At 40.8% G+C, this 19,764-nt stretch overlaps 1 protein-coding gene across 5 annotated transcripts in view; it reads right to left on the reverse strand.

Moving 5' to 3' along the window:
- Positions 1 to 19,764, reverse strand: part of SORCS1 (sortilin related VPS10 domain containing receptor 1) — a 502,288-nt gene that overhangs the window by 110,381 nt on the left and 372,143 nt on the right. For all 5 annotated transcript variants that reach the window (XM_032422994.1, XM_032422990.1, XM_032422991.1 and 2 more), the window contains 3 exons: positions 15,278 to 15,396; positions 12,442 to 12,531; positions 5,858 to 6,037 (listed from right to left, as the gene is read on the reverse strand). In XM_032422994.1, coding sequence (XP_032278885.1) covers positions 5,858 to 6,037; positions 12,442 to 12,531; positions 15,278 to 15,396 — 389 coding nt within the window. The remainder of the gene's footprint in view (positions 1 to 5,857; positions 6,038 to 12,441; positions 12,532 to 15,277; positions 15,397 to 19,764) is intronic.

Genomic DNA, 19,764 nt, shown 5'->3' on the forward strand with positions numbered 1-19,764 from the left:
GGACGAAGCTGGAGTGGGTCTGCTTATTTTCCTCTTGTGGCCAAGGCACTGTATCTGAAAATCCCATGTGTGGTGTCTTTTTATTTTTCTTGCTTTTTTGGTCCGCTCTGCAGAGATGGTCACCCTGGCTCTTTAGTTTCTTGGGCCATCCACTCCTCCTTTTGCTCTGAGCCTGAGAAGCCCATCTTTCCGGGTGTCTTGGTGCCCCTCTAGGCATAAAGCACGTTCCTCAAGGGCTCTTTTGTGAGGTCTCATCTTCTATTTCTTGGAACCTCTCGCCTCTTATTTTGGATATCACTTTGGAAATCAAGGGAGCAGTGTCAGTGCCCAAAATATGGAATGTGTGTGTACTGGTGGGTACATGTACGTGCATATGTATGTATAAGGTCTGAGGTTCCACTGAGGATGGGGGGATAGGTTTATGTTGCCAGACAACCTCAGTATTCATAGTATGTGCATATTTGTGTGGAACGGGGTAGGGCTGAGGGATGGCGCAGGATGGGCAAAAGTAATATTCCCAACGAAGACATGCCTTCATGTGAACACGGACAGTTTCTGAGAATGATATTCCTATGGCAATGACACTCACATCAGGGAGTCTGTCTTCCTTTGGGGAAAGACCCGTTATCTTTTTTACCTTTCTGAATTCTGCTCAAAAATGCTGAGTGAGTTGAGAAGCCACTTATCTTTCTTTGCCTCTCATATGGGGAGTGTGATACCAGAAGTCTCAAAGTTATTTAGTTATTATTTCTTATTCTCTAATCTCATAGGAGCCAAAACACCATTCTGATTAGACTTTAAATATGAAGCATTACAGCTTAAACCTCAAGCCACCACAAAGCACATCCACACACTTAGTGGGCCCCTGGGAGCCAGCTTCACATTGCTGCCCTCCCTTCTCCTATTTCACTCCCCGGGTTCATACAGGCTATCTCCCACTCCCTTGGATAACATGCTGATATGTCTCCACCCACCCACTTCCTTTGTTTTTTATATGCATCTCTACAGAGCGCTCTTGTATCTCAATCTTTCTTCCACCTGCTCCACCGGAGGCTAAGCTGGGAAGACCCCCGAACAAGAGTTTCTGCTTGTTTCTGACTCTACTGCTTAACTGGGAGATGACCCCTCCCAACCTCTCTGTCTCAGACTGCAACTACAAAGCCGAGGTGTCAAAATTAGAAGAGAATAAAAATTATGAATCAACAAGCATGGCAAGAAAGAGAACGTATCCGTGACCATAATTTCTTTGGGCTTTGCACATAGGGTATTTTTCTGTTCTAAAGAGAGGATTGCAGCCAGGAGAAACACAAACTCAGAGGGAGAAAGGCCAGGGGTGACTTTGCAATCAAGGAGCCCACTCCCCCAAAATGCCCGAGTGTTCTTTTCTTCCCTCTACTGACTTAACCAGGCAGAACTCCTCTCCTAAGGAGAGAGTAGCCTTAAGTATAATTAGACGGTAACATTCCGTGTCCTGTAAGCAATATGGCCCGGAAGGGAGAGCATTTTTCTTCTCCACCTCCTATGCTGGATTGTAAGAGGCACCTTTCCCCAAGCAATCAAGGTATAAGTACATCGTCACAACTGTTGAGCTTTTTCTTTTAAAGAGGGGGCACTCATCATGTGCAGAAGACACGGTGTGGGTAACCGAACATGCACTGCTCGTTGGTTATGTCTTCCATGATGCTCACTGTGCTCACTCATGTGTGCGCACATTCTGTGCATTCCGAATGTGCCAGCCAGGTGGCTTCACTCCCAACACAACCCTTTCTACTTGGCTGGGGTGAACTGTCATTGTCCATTAAGCCAAAGTGCTCTTCATTGTCATTAATTGATACTCTATTCCCAGAGGAGGGAGGATATTGTCCAAAGCTGTCAGACCCCCCTTTCATCAACCACACCAGACGAAAACACTAGGAATCACACGTCTCAGACACACTCATCATGTCTCCTTTGCTCTGGCCACCATCAGGCACCATCTTCTGTTACCCATCCCATGTGATGCCACTGGAGCATTTGTGCTTTCAGGAATGACAGAATTTTAGGATGCTTGTTCCTGGGCTTCTCTTATGGAAACACATCCACCAGACAAAATTGGGATGCATAATGACAGTACTGCCTGAATTGAGCTATTAACTGCAGACCCAGGACTTGGGTCAGAAGGTGGTGAATAGGTCCAGAGCTATCATTTGTGGATTCTGTTTATGTTGGCTTTTTCAAGACTGTTTTATTTTTCTTGCCTGGTTTCTTCTACTTCTAGGTAAAGTCTAATACTATTTATTCTACCCTTCAATGACCTCCAGTCTAAGGGCTATTACTGGGCCACAATCAAATACAAGCCCAAATCTTTCGAGAGACACAAATAGTTTGTTCTTAAGAGTTTGCATACTCTAGGATTCAGATCCTAATTCTGCCACAACTAGCACTGTAATCTTGCAATAATGATAGCATTTTCTGCCTCCATTTACTTATGTTTAAAGTGGAAGTAATTATAGTCCTAGCATCATAAAGTTAATACATGGATTGAATGAGATAATTACGGAAAGTTCTTTACACAGTGCCTGGCACATACTGGCACCCAAAATATTATCTGTTGTTATTATGAACTTGCATCAACAAAAATCACTATCCAGCATTTTTGCTCTGTGGCCAACTTTCCTGCCTCGTATTTCTTGAATCTTTTGAATGTGGTTCATGTTCAGTAGTCAACTGACTCTGAAGGAAAATTCTGGTATTTGAATAATTAAACCATGTAAGATGGTCATCCAACACTCTGTCCCCAAAATCACATGCATACATGTACCTCTAGGGCAGAGAGAGCCACATTTGTTGTAAAGTTTCAATGTGTGTATGTGAACAAAATGATTGAATTTAATGAGAAATATGCTTCACAAAGCCTCATCAACAATACATCTCCTTGATACACAGACTCATACCGTTATACATTGCACAGTTTGCCTCTGCTGAAAAGCTTAAAGAACACACAGAAATGGCAGGTCGTTGGCATGCAGAAGCATACAAGCAAAGAACTCACGCCATCCTCCTCAGTCACCCCCAAATGTGAGCAGACGTGCACTCCATATATTCTATCTTTGTCACCCCTACCTCATATGTTGCTCATCTATGCTCCTCATTAATTCATTTATGGATTTTCTTACTTTTCATTTATCTCTAAGCACTCATCATTCATTGCAATTCTACTGGGAAATTCATGCTGGATGGCTTTCAGCTTCCTGCTAGCCAGAACAATCAGATTTAAGGAGCATTTGTGCCAGGTTCCATGTCAGCCAATATTCTTTCTATCTAGGTAATCAGCAGATACGGCACCGCCGTTCTGATCACATCAATTTCAATTCAAGTTGCTGCAAACTGTCAGGCTAATAAAACCAAAGACTCTTCTTCCCAGGCCCCGGGATGCAGAACACCTTTACATAATGCAGTCACATCACTGCTCACAATGATGATAATAAGAGCCAGCAGTTGTCCTACGGACAGTCAACTGCAAGAGAGACACAAAAGGGAAACACCAGGATTAATCAAGAAATGATTTGCCATGTCCAGAAGTTACCCTGTTTCCTCTTCTCATTCCATACCTGTTAGCAATTTCTGAATTCAGAAAACCATTCATGAAAACAGGTGTAAATAACGGAACACTGCAAAGCTGCCCCTGTCCAAATCTGTCATCTTTTGTCATCATCAAGGGACCAATTAGAATGGCCTCTGTTTTGGCAGAAAACAAAATTTATCCCAGAAAAAACACTTTCACAATGACTTAAAAAGAGGGGAGAAGTTAATCAAAAAGGGAAAAATGCAACCTGAATATGAGAAAATGTTTTTGGGAGAACAAGGACAGAGTCAAGGCCAGGGAAGCAAACCAGGTGATTGATCTGGGGCAGCTGCTTTGACTTCTTATCAGACTCTTGAAGCAAGATATTTCCATTGTAAGTGCTGGAATCAGCCATGAAAATGCATGGCATTTCAACAAAACACACTAACAATTTAAATGTTTGCACGACATTTACAAATGAGGAAAGAAATGTGGTAATTTACACTTGTTTATAAGAAGATGACTAGTTGGCATTAAGCAACATCCTATGGCCATGCTAAGTGCAATACGGGAAGAAACAAAGATCCAAAAGTGTGGAAGTGTGTTAGATATTTAAAAAATGTGGGTAGATTTTAAGACTATAAGAACAGAACATTGTATGGGGGCTTAACTTCATTGGAATATAATATTAATTATGCTATCTATGATTTGTTGAACATTGATGCATTTTTGGCACTGTTCATAGTACATACAGTAAGAAGATTAACTTAAGTAATCCTCAGAAATTCTATCAAGTAGGCATCATGTATAGCTCCATATTTTAAACAAGGAAACTGAGGCTTGGAAGTTCTTGGTTTTGTCTCTAGAAGACTACATGTGGTGTAGCTAGGATATAAATCCAGACATCCTGACTCCAAAATTTATACTTTAAATCACAATTTTATCCAACATGAATTTGAAACTAAATCACCAGAATATGTAAATGTTTTCCAGAATACATGTTCAGTTTGAGGCTGAGATACATGATACTACTATATTTATCTGGAACATAGGCAGGAAAAGAGTTGGAAAAACTTTGTGAATGTGTAAAAAAAGTCTACAGTGTATTTTTCTAAATATATACACACAAACTATGTCTCATGCTAGTTTGGGCTCTGAATGGGGCATGTAAGTTTGTTAACATGACTTTATACATACAGAGAAGTTTAGACACTAGAAGAAAATCCCCAAGAGCTGCTAAAGGAGAAGGGGGATGGGTAGACAGCATTAAAAGGAATTACAATGATAGGTTTAAATTTGTTAAATGAAATTGGTTTCTTTCTTTAATATACTAGATATCATTCCCTTGCCTCTCGTTATATAAACAACCTCTTGACTCTATGAACTTATACTCAACCAAAAGATAGCATCATTATGATTGCACATATTTGAATCAGATTTTTTTTCAGATAGGATATAGGTAAATGAGTGCACTTCCCAAATTCTGAATACATTTTGTAATGGCTCATTATAACCCATTTTAAATCCTTTATGGTACAAGATAAGACTGACAAATGGCTAAAATCCATCCCCAAATAGCAGCTTGCTTTCTACCTAGCCATGCTTTAAATGGCATTCAAGTGTTGGTATTTGTTATGAAAGCTAAGCAATCTAGCATATTTGGTGTTATTTTGTATCCTGGTCATTTTGAGAAACAAAGGGCCATAGCTGTTTTAGGGAAATACGGTAAACTCTGTTTTTTGTCTCTGCCTCCCCCCTTCCCATTTAGGAGAGAAAGACCTATCACTTCTGTCTCACTCACTGGCCCTCTGAGGAGATGACAATTAGCCAGTGGAAGTTACCAGTTTAGAAAGGTATTCAGGTCCAATGGGAGTATCTTCTAGTGTAATACCCGCCCCCCCCCACCCCGCTAGCCTGTTCCTTCTTCAGAGGGGAAAGGAGGATGCCCACTGCCCCTTTGCTCAAACTCTGACACCCTGTTTGCCCTTCAAGATTATTTTCAAATTTCACACTAGGATCACCCTTGTTCAAGCCTTTCATTTGTTTGACTGCTTCCCCAGACACTCTCTCCAGGTCCCCGGAGACTTCATGGACTGTGGACTTCATCAAGAAAGGATTCCTCCCAGAGGTGTTGTGTGGAATGCAAATTAACCAATAAAAATGTTCTACAAATCCTCCCCTCTCCCAAATGAAATGAGGCCATATAAGGAACTAGGAATTAAAATGATGGAGGCGGCAGCCAATGGTGGGCCCTTACTAACTGCCAGCCCAGGCACTGCAGGGGCTCAGGAGTACACATGCCTTGTGACATACCTCATAGAGGTCGATCATGATGTTGCCCTCAGGACCTCTGTTGCTCTGGACATTCTCCAAGGCCAGTGTGAAATAGACCCCACGGGTGTCTGAGATATAGAGGTTGTAGGTGTCATTTTGGTTCCATTCTTGAACCGCTGCAAACACTTGATTCTCATCTGTGCTGATGACATGCATGTCCTGAAGAAAGACACAGAGAAGTAAAAAGGATGAAGGATGAAGAGCTTCATATGTTAACATGGCATATGTCCAAAGAGAGTGGAATCTCATGAAGAATACCAGAATAGGCTCTTAGGCACTGTCATGGAAGATAAAAATTTTCCTTTTGTATATTCATGAAATAATAATTAATTAGGTAAATGTTAATCATTTCCTTTGTCATTTGTGGGGTTAGGCAGTAAGGTCATGAGAAAATTGGGCAGAGAGATGCCTGGTAGCTCACTTATAATTTAATTACCTCATTAGATAATTGAAGAATACTTTCTCAAATATGTATAACTTTGGAGAATCAGTCATCCTGATATACTTGGCCAGGCACAAACATGGTACGTGTTCAGAAGGCTTATGTGGGGCAAATATGAGGAAAAGTTGAAGAGACAGAGAGAAAATAGGTAAGTCCTGCTTCTCTCAGAGTGGTCCATGGGCCACCAGCATGGGCATCACCTGTGAGCTTGTTAGATACACTGAATCTCAGGCCTCACTTACTGAATCAAAAATCTGTATGTAAATAAAATCTGAGTGATTCATACGCACATGAAAGTTTGAGAAACATTCCCTAAGGCTCAGCAACTCCCAGAAGCCCCTGAGGAAAACATTCACCTGAGAATCACCCCAAAGCACTCATCTTCACATCAATGAGTGTTCAAGGACTAAGTGGCTTATCTAAACCTTTACTCTGAGAAGTTCAGCAGGGAAACTTAAATGAGAGAGGAAAAAAGAGGCCTCCTTTCAGACTCTGGTAGTCCAAGGCAAAGGTAATGTGGAGGCAGTGAGCGCATGTCCCTGGGATGGGAATTCCAAACCCTTTCTTCCCCATTCAGAACTCCAGAGAAGTAAATGTTCAGGGGAGGCTGACACAGACCAAGGCTTGCTGTCTCAGACCAAGGCTTGCCGTCTTCTGTGCATAAGCTCTTGGCAGCTGCCTACTGCCTTTACTCAAGGCAGTAGACACTGGTGTAACTTTCAAAAACCAAAAATCAAAACAAAACAAAAACAGAATTACAAATAAGCATAAAGACTGAAGAACAGTATGGAAAGATTCTTGGCTTTTGTGTAGCTTAGTACTCAAATCTTCCCAGATGGATCATCCTCCATCCTTGAAAAGCTTCAGGGGAACTTCCAATCTTCTTTGGCAATTATTTCAGTGCTAGAAAGTTCTACCTAACTTCTAACCTACATTTCTCCTTATAATATATGCCCATGTTCTCTCAACCAAACGATCAGCAATTCAGCTTGGACCTTGCTCTAAACATATAGGAACGAGTCTCTCCCTCCTTTACCATGATCACAGTGAACTCCGATGATCCCAGAAGGAAGAAGTCTTCATCCACAGAGTTTCATATTCCTCACCCCTACTTGAGTCTCACATGCCATACTCTAGAGTTTGGTAATGCTTTTATATAAAGAATACAGAGTGGGAAGCCAAAAATGAATCCTTCCCATTAATTCAATGTGAATCAATAATGCAAGCTTATGTTTGGTATGGAAGTTGGCCATTGTTTGTATCGGTCAAATGTCTATTCCATTTCTTCTGATAATTGTAGTTAATGTTCTTTGAAAAACACCCTTACTACTCTCAGACAAATTTCCTTCCTGTACTTAGTCTTTGCTACGTTTTGCTACCCTCAACACCAGAAAAGAGCTTACTGGCTTAGCATTCAGAATATTCAATGTCCCTGACCACAACAGTTGGATCAGTGATAGGTATGCAACACGAAGTCAATAAGAAACAATTCTACAATGACACTGGTATTATCAGAAAGTAAAAAAAAAAAAAAAAAAGAAAGTCTAGATCTGATGAAGGCATATCTTGGAGGGGAAGCAGGGGATGAAGCCAGTCCTGAAGAAAATAGGCTCAAAAGGAAGAGAGATAGGTCACATTCTGTGAAAGTCTTTGAGCCTTTGATTGTGGACAGCTAAGAAGCCTGCCCCACCTGTAAACCTTTCAGTTAGAGAGAACAGTAGAACAAAATGGTTAAAAGAATGGACTTTGAAGTAAAGCTACTTGAGTTCAGATCCTCCCTCTATAACTTAGCTGTGTGAACTAAACTCTGTGTCTGAGAATTTCTACCTGCAAAACAGAGATATTAGTGTGCCCTCCACGGAGTTATGAGGATTAAATCAGTTACTAAGTGGTAAGCACTGAGAATAGTGCCTGGCGCATAGCATCTGTTCCATACATGCTAGCTATTCTCAATTATGCAAGCCCTTAAATCCCCTTTGTTGATGAAGCAAGGTTGATTTGGCTTTTCTGTTCACCGCAAATGTTGGCGGGCTAACTAGTATACTTAATAAAAAGTGGTTCATGCCAAGTATTTTGCTTCTTTGTAATGGAGGGGATTAGCTATGGAAATTAGCCCAAGGGCCATTCAACCACTGAGGGCCAAACTTTCTATGGCTCCCCACTTCCTAAAAGACAAAGACCCAAATATTTATTCTGCCATTTGGAATCCTCACATAACTGCTCCCAATTCACTAGTAAGCAGGATGCAGCATCTTCCCTGAATTCAATTCAAAATATTGAAGCACAGATCTGGCCCCCATGTAACTATTGCCCACCTCTGTGCCTTTGGAGTGAATCTGTGCACTGGTGAACCTCTGAAGTCCGGGTCATCACAGATATCTTGTTAATAAATGCTAGGGGCTAGATACATCAACTATATTATCCCAACTCATGCAAATTTTTATTTTGTAGATTTGGAACTAAACAGTGCTTCAAGGTCACCTAGAGAACTAGTCGAGTAACAATAACAGATTCAAATGGCCATCTCTAGATAAGGGCCAAGATCCGATCTCTCTCTCTCTCTCTCTCCATATAATCCAATGACACTGAAGAGACTTAAAAAATGTTGGTCTCAGATATCTTAATTGAAAGATCTGACATATTTAAATGTCATCTTTCTTTTCTCTTCTTGCCTACATTCTCCTCTATCAGGAAAATACACTCTTTCTACATAAAGTGGCACTTTATGTTCAATACTTTTACTGAGACACAAAATTTTAGAACAAGAAGTGACCTTTGAGATCTTCTACTAGAGTGTTTCCCAAAATCTGTTCCATAGGACATCAGCATTGATGGATTCTAATAGACTTTTTTTTTTTAATGGATCCCTTTATAAAATGTTTTGATTAATGCTGAGTTATAGAGTTTTCTTGCTCACAGGACATCCTAGAGCTTTTGACACCAGTGACCTACCGTTACTCTCGAGGCAAAGGGCATAGAATGGAGTTTATTTTTTTCTTAAGCTTATTTAATCATGGAGCCAAATTTTAGTGAAGCATCTCTAAGGATATTTTATTCAGAGTAACATTTATTTTATTTAAAAAATGTAAAAACAAAACAAAACAAAAGCACAAACAAACAAAACACAGAGAAAGAGAAATTGGTAAGCTAGTTGAAGGCTTCAAAGCAGGTTAGTGGCAGATGCAGGTCTGGAATCCAGGCCTTCTGCTGCCAACCAACCTCTGCACCACCCACGCCCCTGTTCCCATCGATCTCCTACCACAGAGGCAACTAGATCCATTCTGATAATAATATTACCTTGCTTTTATAGAGTATCTGTCCTCCAAAATGCTCAAAGCACTTTCATATGTATTGCCTCATTCATCTACCTTGAGTAGCTCAGAATGAGCTGCACATAAGTTAAGGCAAGGAAACCGTCACCATGTCTCCCAGCCTGGGTTGGGGGGAGGGCTCATGCTTTTAATAGCGGCAGCAATATTAAAGTCTCCCCGTCTCCCTCTCCGGTCAGTGTTACCATTATGTTATTATTATTATTTTTTTAACACAGCTCAGGATAACCATGGTCTTTCAAGAGCTGATACAATGCAGTGGATGATTACAGAAAATTTGAACATGAAAGTGCTGGTTTGTCTCGATTCCTTTGGTGGGCATAAAGCTTTGTTCCTTTCCAGCCAAGGCAGCCCTGGCTTTGATAGAAGGCCGTGAAATACAGGCGCCTTTCTGGCAGATCGCTCCACCCAAGCTGGGGCTATTCTTTGAAGGTGTAATGGGATTGTAATGAGACGTCTCATTGCCTTAAGTAATAAACACCTGTTTGGACCACATAATACGTTCATTTGCTGTGCTGGCTCCTATTTTTCCAGGGATGAGAGAAATTAATCATGGCGTTCTACCCTCATACCTCGGATGAGGCTAGTAATGGAGCATGCTCATCTGGGATAGCAAGGGGAGGGGACAGACAGCTGATTCAGGGTAAAAGTATCACTTTTCCTTCCAGAATGGCTGGATGTCACTGGGGGCAAGTGTCAACAGTGATCCGTGTGATGGCTATGAACAAGCAACACAAAGGATGTGTTTCCTAACACTCCAGCAAGAGATCCAAAGATGGTTCTTTGGTTTTAAATGACCATTCCTGGGACTCCTTAGGTCCACAGGACATTTTCTTTTGATGGTCCTCCAGTATATCAAAATTTGTGGGGGATCGGCTATCTTCTAATAGTAAGCTATTAATTTATTTCAAGAGAAGAAAAGTATAATACAAAGGATGCCAATTTGGGAGCTCAGGAGACTTGAGTGCTTGCCTTACTTGGGCTGCAAACAGCTTTTGGTTTGGCTGGGACTTATTCCACACAAAGAGTATATTCCCAGGAGAGAACACAAGAGGAGTGACTCATATCTGCTGCTTCCTGATTTGGTCTCAATTCCCACATGCCTCTTGAGGGAGAGCATCTCCCTGCACTGACTTTAATTCTTATTTTTAAAGGTGTAAATCTTGCAAGCTAAACTACTGCATTTGCTGACCAATCAAAGAAATAGCAATTTATTTCAGCACTCAAGGAGAAAAAAACAAAAACAAAAACAAAATGGCTCTGTTGGACTTACTGAGGAGGCATGATCATATCCCTCATGGACCTTCCTAAAAGATTATCCAGTGTAATTTTAACAACACTCAGATTTAATTTTACATATGGACTTTACCCGATTTTCATCTGAGGCACAAGTCCAAAGTTGTAAGTGCTTGTCTTTTTTAAAACACTTTATTTATTTATTTATTTATTTTAAAGATTTTACTTATTTATTTGACAGGCAGAGACACAGCGAGAGAGGGAACACAAGCAGGGGGAGTGGGAGAGGGAGAAGCAGGTTTACGGCTGAGCAGGGAGCCTGATGCGGGGCTCGATCCCAGGACCCTGGGATCATGACCTGAGCCGAAGGCAGACGCTTAACGACTGAGCCACCCAGGCGCCCCGAAAACACCTGAATCAAGAGCAGGGAGCATTTAAGTGTATAAGTCACAGACATATAGTTCTGGGCAATTACCACTGTCATTAATCTCTTAGCAGCTGGAAATAAGAACTACTAACATGGATATTGTTCCCTGGAGTCAACAGTGCAATTTAATGTGTGTAGTTATCTTGAATGGGCCAATGTCTCAGCCCACCTTACTATCCTGCTAGGCTTAGGGGCAGAGTGATGGCCAAGAAGGAGAATTCTGCCTGTAGAGGCCAGAGCAACTGGCTACCACTGGCTCTCCTAGAAGAGGAGACCTGTGATGTCCTTGTGCTATCCCATGATTTCCTGGCAGCTAGCTGGTGTTGGTCCAGGACAGCATACTACAAAGTCATGGATAAAAACACAAGATAAGGAGTCATGAACACTCAATCAAAAAAAGTTCCCTATGTTCTTTGTCCAACCTAAAGGTTGCAAAGCTGAGCTACAACTACATTTAAACCTGCACTGTCCCCTCCTACAGCCATACATACCTCCCTTGCTCTAAGATCAAGACACAATACATTAACTATTTCAGACCACAAATCCACATAACTTTGAGCTCCCAAGTCAGTTTGTCCTCCACTAGGTGGTGCTCCATATTAACACAGTTGTTCAGTGTTTCTAGAAAGATAGCCCAGGGATGTCAGCAGTTGAGAGTGTCTTTAACTTCTGTCTGTCATTATTTTCAAAGGAGTATGTCTTTGGGGAAGTCCAAAAAATTAGCTGTGCCTCAGAACTCTAAAACCAGTCTCATAAGTTCCATCAAGAGACAAAGCAAAGGCTGGGTGTCATCTAGATGCACCACCTCTCAATAATTAACAATAAAATGGGATAGAAACGTATCACACCTGTTGTACTGATATAACGTGTATCCAAAGCCTATTTTCTGTCTTTCTAGAATACCCATACATACTGCTTGAAAATCTTTATTACTGAAAAACAAAAGCAAATCAGTTGACAATCTATTCAGATGCTCCTATAGCAAGAATTAGAGCAAGAGAGAAGTTGAAAAACGTTCATGGGGGGATGCGAAAAGATAAATGAATATGAGGGTCCTTGGGAAAGGGGTGAAGGCAAGAATATGGGAACTAGAAAAATACTGAAATGAAGAAATCCATTCAGGTCATACCTTGGGCAAAGCATATTTGGGCAGCTTCATTTGGGCAAAGGCATTCCTCCGGTAGGACACGTAGTAATGTGGCCGTCCTCCCGATGTCAGCTGGATCACAAACACAAAGGTAAGAGGAGCTATTATAACAGTTACAGGCCATAGAGAAACAGCCTCGATGGCGGGGGCTAGCTGCCAACCCAGCAGTGTGAATGACTATTGTGGACAAGTGTGAAGAACTAGAGTTCCGTTCAAAAACAACTCATACAGTGTATGTGAGTTGGTCTGAGGCGCAAGCTAAACCCACTGCATGAAAATATAATTCTTCAATTTGCACTGTGGCTCAGAAGCCAGGATATATTTTCAGTTTCTTTCTTTTCTTCTTCTTCTTCTTTTTTTTTTAATGACACAAGCTACAGAGTAGATTAGCTTCACGTCCATCAGCAGTCCCCAGCTGTCTAGCCCGACTATGGGCGTGCAAACAGGTCCCCGAGCCATACCGGAAGGAAATGGCCCAGGTCAGACAGTGCCAGAGCAGAAACCCCTCACCTCTGAGCACTGAATTCCATTTGCTGCTGTCACATTGATGCCTCTGAGTACGTCTCAGGTCCAGCAGTGCTGCTGACACAGTAGACGGGAAGCCGGCCAGCATCGTGGTCCAAAATCACTACAGATCTCTATCTCCCAGAAGAGAACTGTGAGCCACCTCCTCCACGTCTGTCTGGCACATACAGCCCCATGAACCCCGTGGGTGCCAGGGAGGGCAAGAAGGGGTGCGGTCTCCACCTCAGCATGAGCACTATCCCGTGCAGTGTCCCGGGCTCCACTGACCATCTCTCTCCTCTGTGGCCACTCTTGTTTTTCAGCTTTATTGAGATACTATTCACATATAACGTATGTGAGTTTAAGACGTACCTGATGGTTTGATGCATGTGTATACTGCAAAATGATTACCGCCATAAGGTTAGTTCACACCTCTGTCTCCTCACTTAATTATGATATTTTGCGTGTGGTGATATCTTTAAAAATCTACTGTCTTAACAACTGTCAAGTATATATTACAGTGTTGTTGATTATAGTCACTATGCTGTATGTACATTAGATCCACAGAAGTTACTCATTTAATAGCTGGAAATGTGTACCCTTTGACTCCCATCTCCCCACCTCCTAACCCCGGGCAACCACCATCTACTCCCTGTTTCTGTAACTTGGTTTAGCTGCTCTTTTTTTTTTTTTTAAAGATTTTATTTATTCATTTGAGACACAGAGATATATATAGAGAGAGAGCATGAGCAGTGGGAGAAGCAGAGGCAGAGGGAGAAACAGGCTCCCCGCTGAGCCAGGAGCCCGATGCGGGGCTCGATCCCAGGACTCTGGGATCATGACCCGAGCCGAAGGCAGACGCTTAACCATCTGAGCCACCCAGGCATCCCTAGCTGCTCTTAATCCATATAAATATCCAGAGTTGGGATACCAGCTAGAGTGTGCATGCTCAGACTGTGTCAACACATGCTCTGGGGGAACGTCCCCAGACACATAAAAAAGTGACCAGAAGTTATCATTTCTCCATTATGGAGCCAGATCACCTCACAGTCCTCGTGATGGGCTGTAGGATCATGTTCACAGTGGCATGGGTAGAAAATATATGACACTCTAAATGCAGAAGGGATTCCCATTTGTAAGTTACGTATGTGGATTATAAACCATTATTAGAAAACAGAAAAAGTTGCTGGGAGAAACAGTGATAGAGAAATGAATTATAGATAGAACCCATATGTGTAACCATTTTAATATCACTTGATAATTTGATGTTGAAGCTATCAGAGTACTCATTACTCATTTCCCTAAGGAAACCTGATATGTGTGTGTGTGTGTGTGTGTGTGTGTAGTCATCTGTGAAACATTTTAAGAGTACATAGGCTGATGTTGGGCATTTTGAACATTTGCTTCCTCAAAACATGGGATTGAATATTCTTAATTATGATTTCTTGTCCAAACACATAAACAGTGTTTAGAATGTGTCTCAATCACAGTGAAATTGTGTGTATATGTATATATAGTATGTATGTATAAATAAATAAGTAAATATACATAAATATATATTTAATATATAAACATATAAACTACACAGATATAAACTATTTAGCAATTGTACCTTTGCCACTCTTAGTATGGGAAGCAATAAGTGAGGTCTGTCCAAACTTAACTAATAACTGACGCATTATCTAAACAAGCCTAGAATTTTCCTTAAATGCTGAAAAGAAGCAAAGCATACTTGCTCCCTGTCTCTTCTAACCATTCAACCTCAAAGGTCTGCCACTGTCTTCAGGGGTGAAAAACCCGGCTGAGCACATCTCATCTCATCTAATTCTGATCCCAATCACAGTCAGAGCCTGACAATAATGGCTGATTACTCTCCCACCTCACCCCTGCCTCCCACCACCTCCAGCTACCCCACAGCTTCCTGCTCCCATCTGTTTCTCTATTTTTAAGGTGAATATTGGGGAACAGGCTGATTGGCTGACTATTCTGATAGGAAGAGACTGACATATCCGCTCAGTCCCATGAAGGCAGAGGAGGGAGGTGAGTAGAAGTGTGCATCATTCTAAGACAACCTTGACCTCCATGATCCCACATTGATAAGGTCCTCCAGACAATGCCCAAAGGAGTTAATTAATATTCTGTTAGCATAGAAGCTTCAACACTTGGTAATGCTCCCTTTGTCAAAAAGAGAATGATTTTTTTTTCTTTCCTTTTTTACTCTTAAGGGAGTGTAAGCAGGCTAAGGAGGGTGCATTAGGACAGAAGCAGGAAAGAGAAATGTCTGAGACAATCAGCAGAAGTGGATCTTTCATACCTGAACAAACACGTAATCATCCTGGACAATCAAAGAGTCTGGGTCAATGTAGCCTGGGAAAGGTTTATTTCTGTTGGCCTCTGTGCAGTTCTGCATTCGGCAAGTTAGGTACTGTGAATCTGAAAAAAAAAAAATGGGTACAGGGTATGTATACACACAGAGTATTGGACTCGGAGTGGACATTGTCCATTTCCCTTGCTATCTCCAATTCTTTAAACAAACCTCACATTCTTTAACTGCATTATTGATCCAATTATTATTGTTAAAAGCAGTATCGTTATTATTTTACTCACTTCCTAGCAACACCATCACCACTACGCCCCAGTGCCTCCACCAAATCTTGCCAGCCTGGAACACTAAATTCTCATTAATTAATTCTCCCCTCCCAAACCTAAATGAAAACATTTTTAAAAACTGCCATTAATACTAGTGATTTTGTTGGGTACTTTTTGTTTTGTTTTGTTTTGCACTTGTAGGCTCTTTCCCCACACTTTGACCTTTGACCAACAGGCAGGGAAACATGGTCATACACGCAATCACCAGTCATCTCATGCAAGAACTGCACTGTTATAAACAGGAAGATTCTATATCAAGAAAAAGGCTTTTCTTCTCCTAAGAATTAGAAGGGAAACAGTATAGAGAGGAGATTCCTGAGTCCAAAGCTCTGCTCTCATTTTACAGAAAAGTAAACTAATCCCACCTGAGACTTCTGCTGCAGCAGAAGACCATCTTCTGCCTCTCCCAGCAGATGGGAAACCTATCAGTGATAATAACTTTTACATGGATTTGATATTTATTGCTGGAAGTACACTGTACCAGGGAGGTTGTCTTGGTTTTTAGACTACAACTATTCTGCCCTGTCTACTGATCAGATGTCGCTTCCTTACTTAAAACTCCTTTGCCTCATTGTATTTAAAATAAATTCAAACCCTCTAGGACCCACCACTCCAATTTCCCCACATGCTAATCTCTTTTTCTCTCTGTGATTCTTCTCATTTGGCCTCCTTTATGTTCGGAAATGCGGCCAAACTTTCTACCCACGTAAGAGACTTTTCATTTGTATTCCCTCTGCCTGAAATGCTTCTCTCCAGGTTGTTCACAAAGAAAGTTCTAGATTTCAGCGCAGTATTACTTCGGAGAGTCTTCCATGATTACTATTGATCACACACCATTTTGTCAATTCCCTTCATGGAATTTATCACAATATAAAATACCTGTTCCTTATTTATTTCTGTCCTTCTCCATTAGAATATAATCTCCTTGAAGACAGTGACTGCCTTTTCTGGTTGTTCACTAACGTACTCCAGGTTCTAATACTGTTCCAGGCACATATTGGGAAATAAGTAAATACTCACTGGAATGTGCTTCTTGATTGAAATATATATATTTTGAATGTAAAATAAAGTTTTGCTTTTTTATTTTGATGCTGAATGAAAGGATAAGTTTGCTTTTAGGACATCAGGGATATACACAGAAATCCACTCTTTCAAATTAAAAAGAAATCAGGAGATGAAGACTTACATGAAATGGGGGTACGCAATACTATTGGGTTGGATACAAGGATTCACTAATGACTTCCTGAAGAAAATTTCCAGGATCACCTTTACTTAAGGAACTTGGGTAAACCTGTATTCTAGAAGGAGGACCACTAGGGGGCAGCATGCACGTGTGCTCCATCTGACCAATGACTGATGTAATTGCTGATAAGCTCTTAGGAGACTGTGGAGACCTTTATCTACAATATTCCTTCATCCTACTGCCATCTGTGCGGATGGGATGGCTCTGAAGTACTTTAAGCCATCTAGTCCTGGTGAAACCATCTCCAGAAATAAACTAAAGAAGAGCCACTACTCACTCTTAATTATCTTCTTTTGCAAACATTCTTAGTTTTAGTTATCATAGTTTTGTTTTCAGGCATAACTCAAGATCTTTCTCCTTGAAGAAAATTTCTGTGACTCAGTCCTTCCCCACCACTACAGCACACAAAAATCTTTACCTCACAATTTCACACTCCACCAGAACCTTCTACAACTTTTAATCAACTTCTGTTTTCCTAAAGGTAGCCTGGGGTCACAGAAACAATGGACACTAGCAAGCTAGGAGACCTGGGCTTGAGTTCTGGTTTGATCACTTACTAGCTGCATAGTTCAAAAGAAATCATTTCATCCTCCTGAGTCTTGCCACCCACATTCATTAAATGGGGATGCCAACGTCAACGCTCTTGCAGTTTGGCTCTAATTAATGTATATGCTACATGTTTTTCTAAACTCAAATGTGTACAGATCTCAGTTGTTATCAATAATGGTAATATTCCTATTTTCTCTTTTGCTACCTTCCACAGTGATAAGATCAGTTTGGGGTCACATAGGAGGTCCTTTAAAAGGGTAGTTAAACTGAATTTGAGCACTCCAGTTATGTTTCTCTATCAGTTATGTTCCCTTGGTGACCTGCCAATACCCATTCTTCCCAGCCTCTTTAATGGAGAAGCCAATACTGGATGTGTAGGCTTGTCCTTCCTCCTGTGTGACTGATAAGTGCTCATATGCAAGGATTAATCCTTTTGGGTCTATGCCCATTCAAGGTCTTCCTACTCCCCTTGCCACTGGTTGGTTCAGGAAAGGGCATTAAAACCCTGTCATAGTAAATGAGAAGAGAGGGAGGTCTTTTAAGGGGCTGCAGGGGAGGGACCAGGAGCTGCAGCAGAAGACCCTCTTCTGCCTCTCTAGAACACTGTGTCCAATGGGATGCTTGGGACTGCGTTAGCCTTCTTTTTACACAGAGGAGCCAGTTTTACAGTTAAGCTTATATAATGAGTATGCAAAGAGATGGAAAGGACCTATTTCCAGATGACGCTGAGTTACTGATTGTACTGAGCCCAGAGTTGCTCTTTCTCTGTGCTTCTTATGTGAGATAATGAATAAAAACAATGATTAACCAAACTGAATCAAAAGTTCTTGATTAAGAGGTCTTGGTCTTCAAACTACAAATACAACTTCCAATCAGAATTTCTTGGGACTGCCACCTAATGAGGAGTTCTTGATAAATACACAGTGCTTGTTTTATGTGTAATGGAGTCTAAGAGTTTCTTTCTTAAGACTTTAACCTCCTTTTCAAAGGTTCCTGAACAAGCACAAGATGGAAAATATAAAGATACAATTTTCATATTTATAACTCAACTATTCGGAAATTCTGAATCTAAGGGATTTGGGAAGAAAATAAAAGAACAGGGAAACTAACATTTGTTGACCATCTATGTACCAGGTACTCTGAAGCATGTTCACCTTTATTTCATACATTTAATCTTCACAGTATGACAAAGTATAATATATCAACTGATTTTTTAGATAAAGAGAATGAAGCTCAAATAGATCACGATTTATAGAAATGGCATTATGGGTTTCAAACTTGGTTGGCTCCAAGGCTTTTATTTCTACTGCTCTATGCTGTGTGAAAAATGCCCATGAACTGGGGGCCATTTTTTGTTAAGTATAATTTGGCTTTGAGCTAAGTATCAATGCATATACCTAGATACAAAAAAAAAAAAAAAAAAAGACCAGTAAATTTATATTTTTGTGGGGTAATTTGGCAATATGAATCAAGATCCTTGAAAATGAGATCTTTTAACCTCACGTTCATTTCTGAGAATTCTACCCAAGGAAATAATTAATGATCTATGCAAAGATTTAGCTATTTCAATATTCATCAGTGTTGTTTATAATAGAAAGAGAAAAGAATGGCCAAAAATGGGGGAATAAGTTTTGAAAACCTCAGAACATGTACAGTTTGTGATTAAAACCGTGCTTCTAAAGAGTATATGAGTATGTACAGAAGTGCTTAATACTTTTCATATAATAAAAACAGGTTACCAATTAATAATATTGTATCAATGTTAATTTCTTAGTTTTGAAAAACAGACCTTGGTTGTTCAAGATGCTAACATTAGCAGAAGCTAGGTAAAGCTGTACTACTGTCTTGGTAACTTTTCTGTTTACCTAAAATTATTCTAAAATAAAAGTTTTTTAAAAGTAGGTTACCAAAATACGTGTGCATCAACCAGATTCTGGGCAAGTTGTATATATAGATACCTACATATGCATGTTTGCACTGGAAAAATGAATAAAAGATATATAGGAGATGTCAACAGTAACATACAGGCAGTGATGTGAGAGAGGGAGACTACTCTGTGTGCAAATCCCCCGGTCAGCATCTCTCAGCCCAGGGGTGGAGGGGGTGTGGTCCACGGTAGGCTTGTGAGATCTGTCTCTCAAGACTTAGAGAACCATCTCTAATTCCTCTGCTTTTCGATCTTACTCCACATGACACATATTGAGGTGGAGCACTATGAGCAATACATGCCATGAGCCTGTCCTTGGGCTAAGAAATACAGAAGCTTCAACTGGGTGACACAAGGAAAGCCCCAGGTAGAGGTCTTAAAATCATTTCTTGTTTAGAGTGGCTCAAAGTGAAATTTGCAAGCTGAAGGGGAA

This window comes from Phoca vitulina, unplaced genomic scaffold (genome assembly GCF_004348235.1).
Source record: "Phoca vitulina isolate PV1807 unplaced genomic scaffold, GSC_HSeal_1.0 scaffold28, whole genome shotgun sequence".
NCBI lineage: Eukaryota > Metazoa > Chordata > Mammalia > Carnivora > Phocidae > Phoca > Phoca vitulina.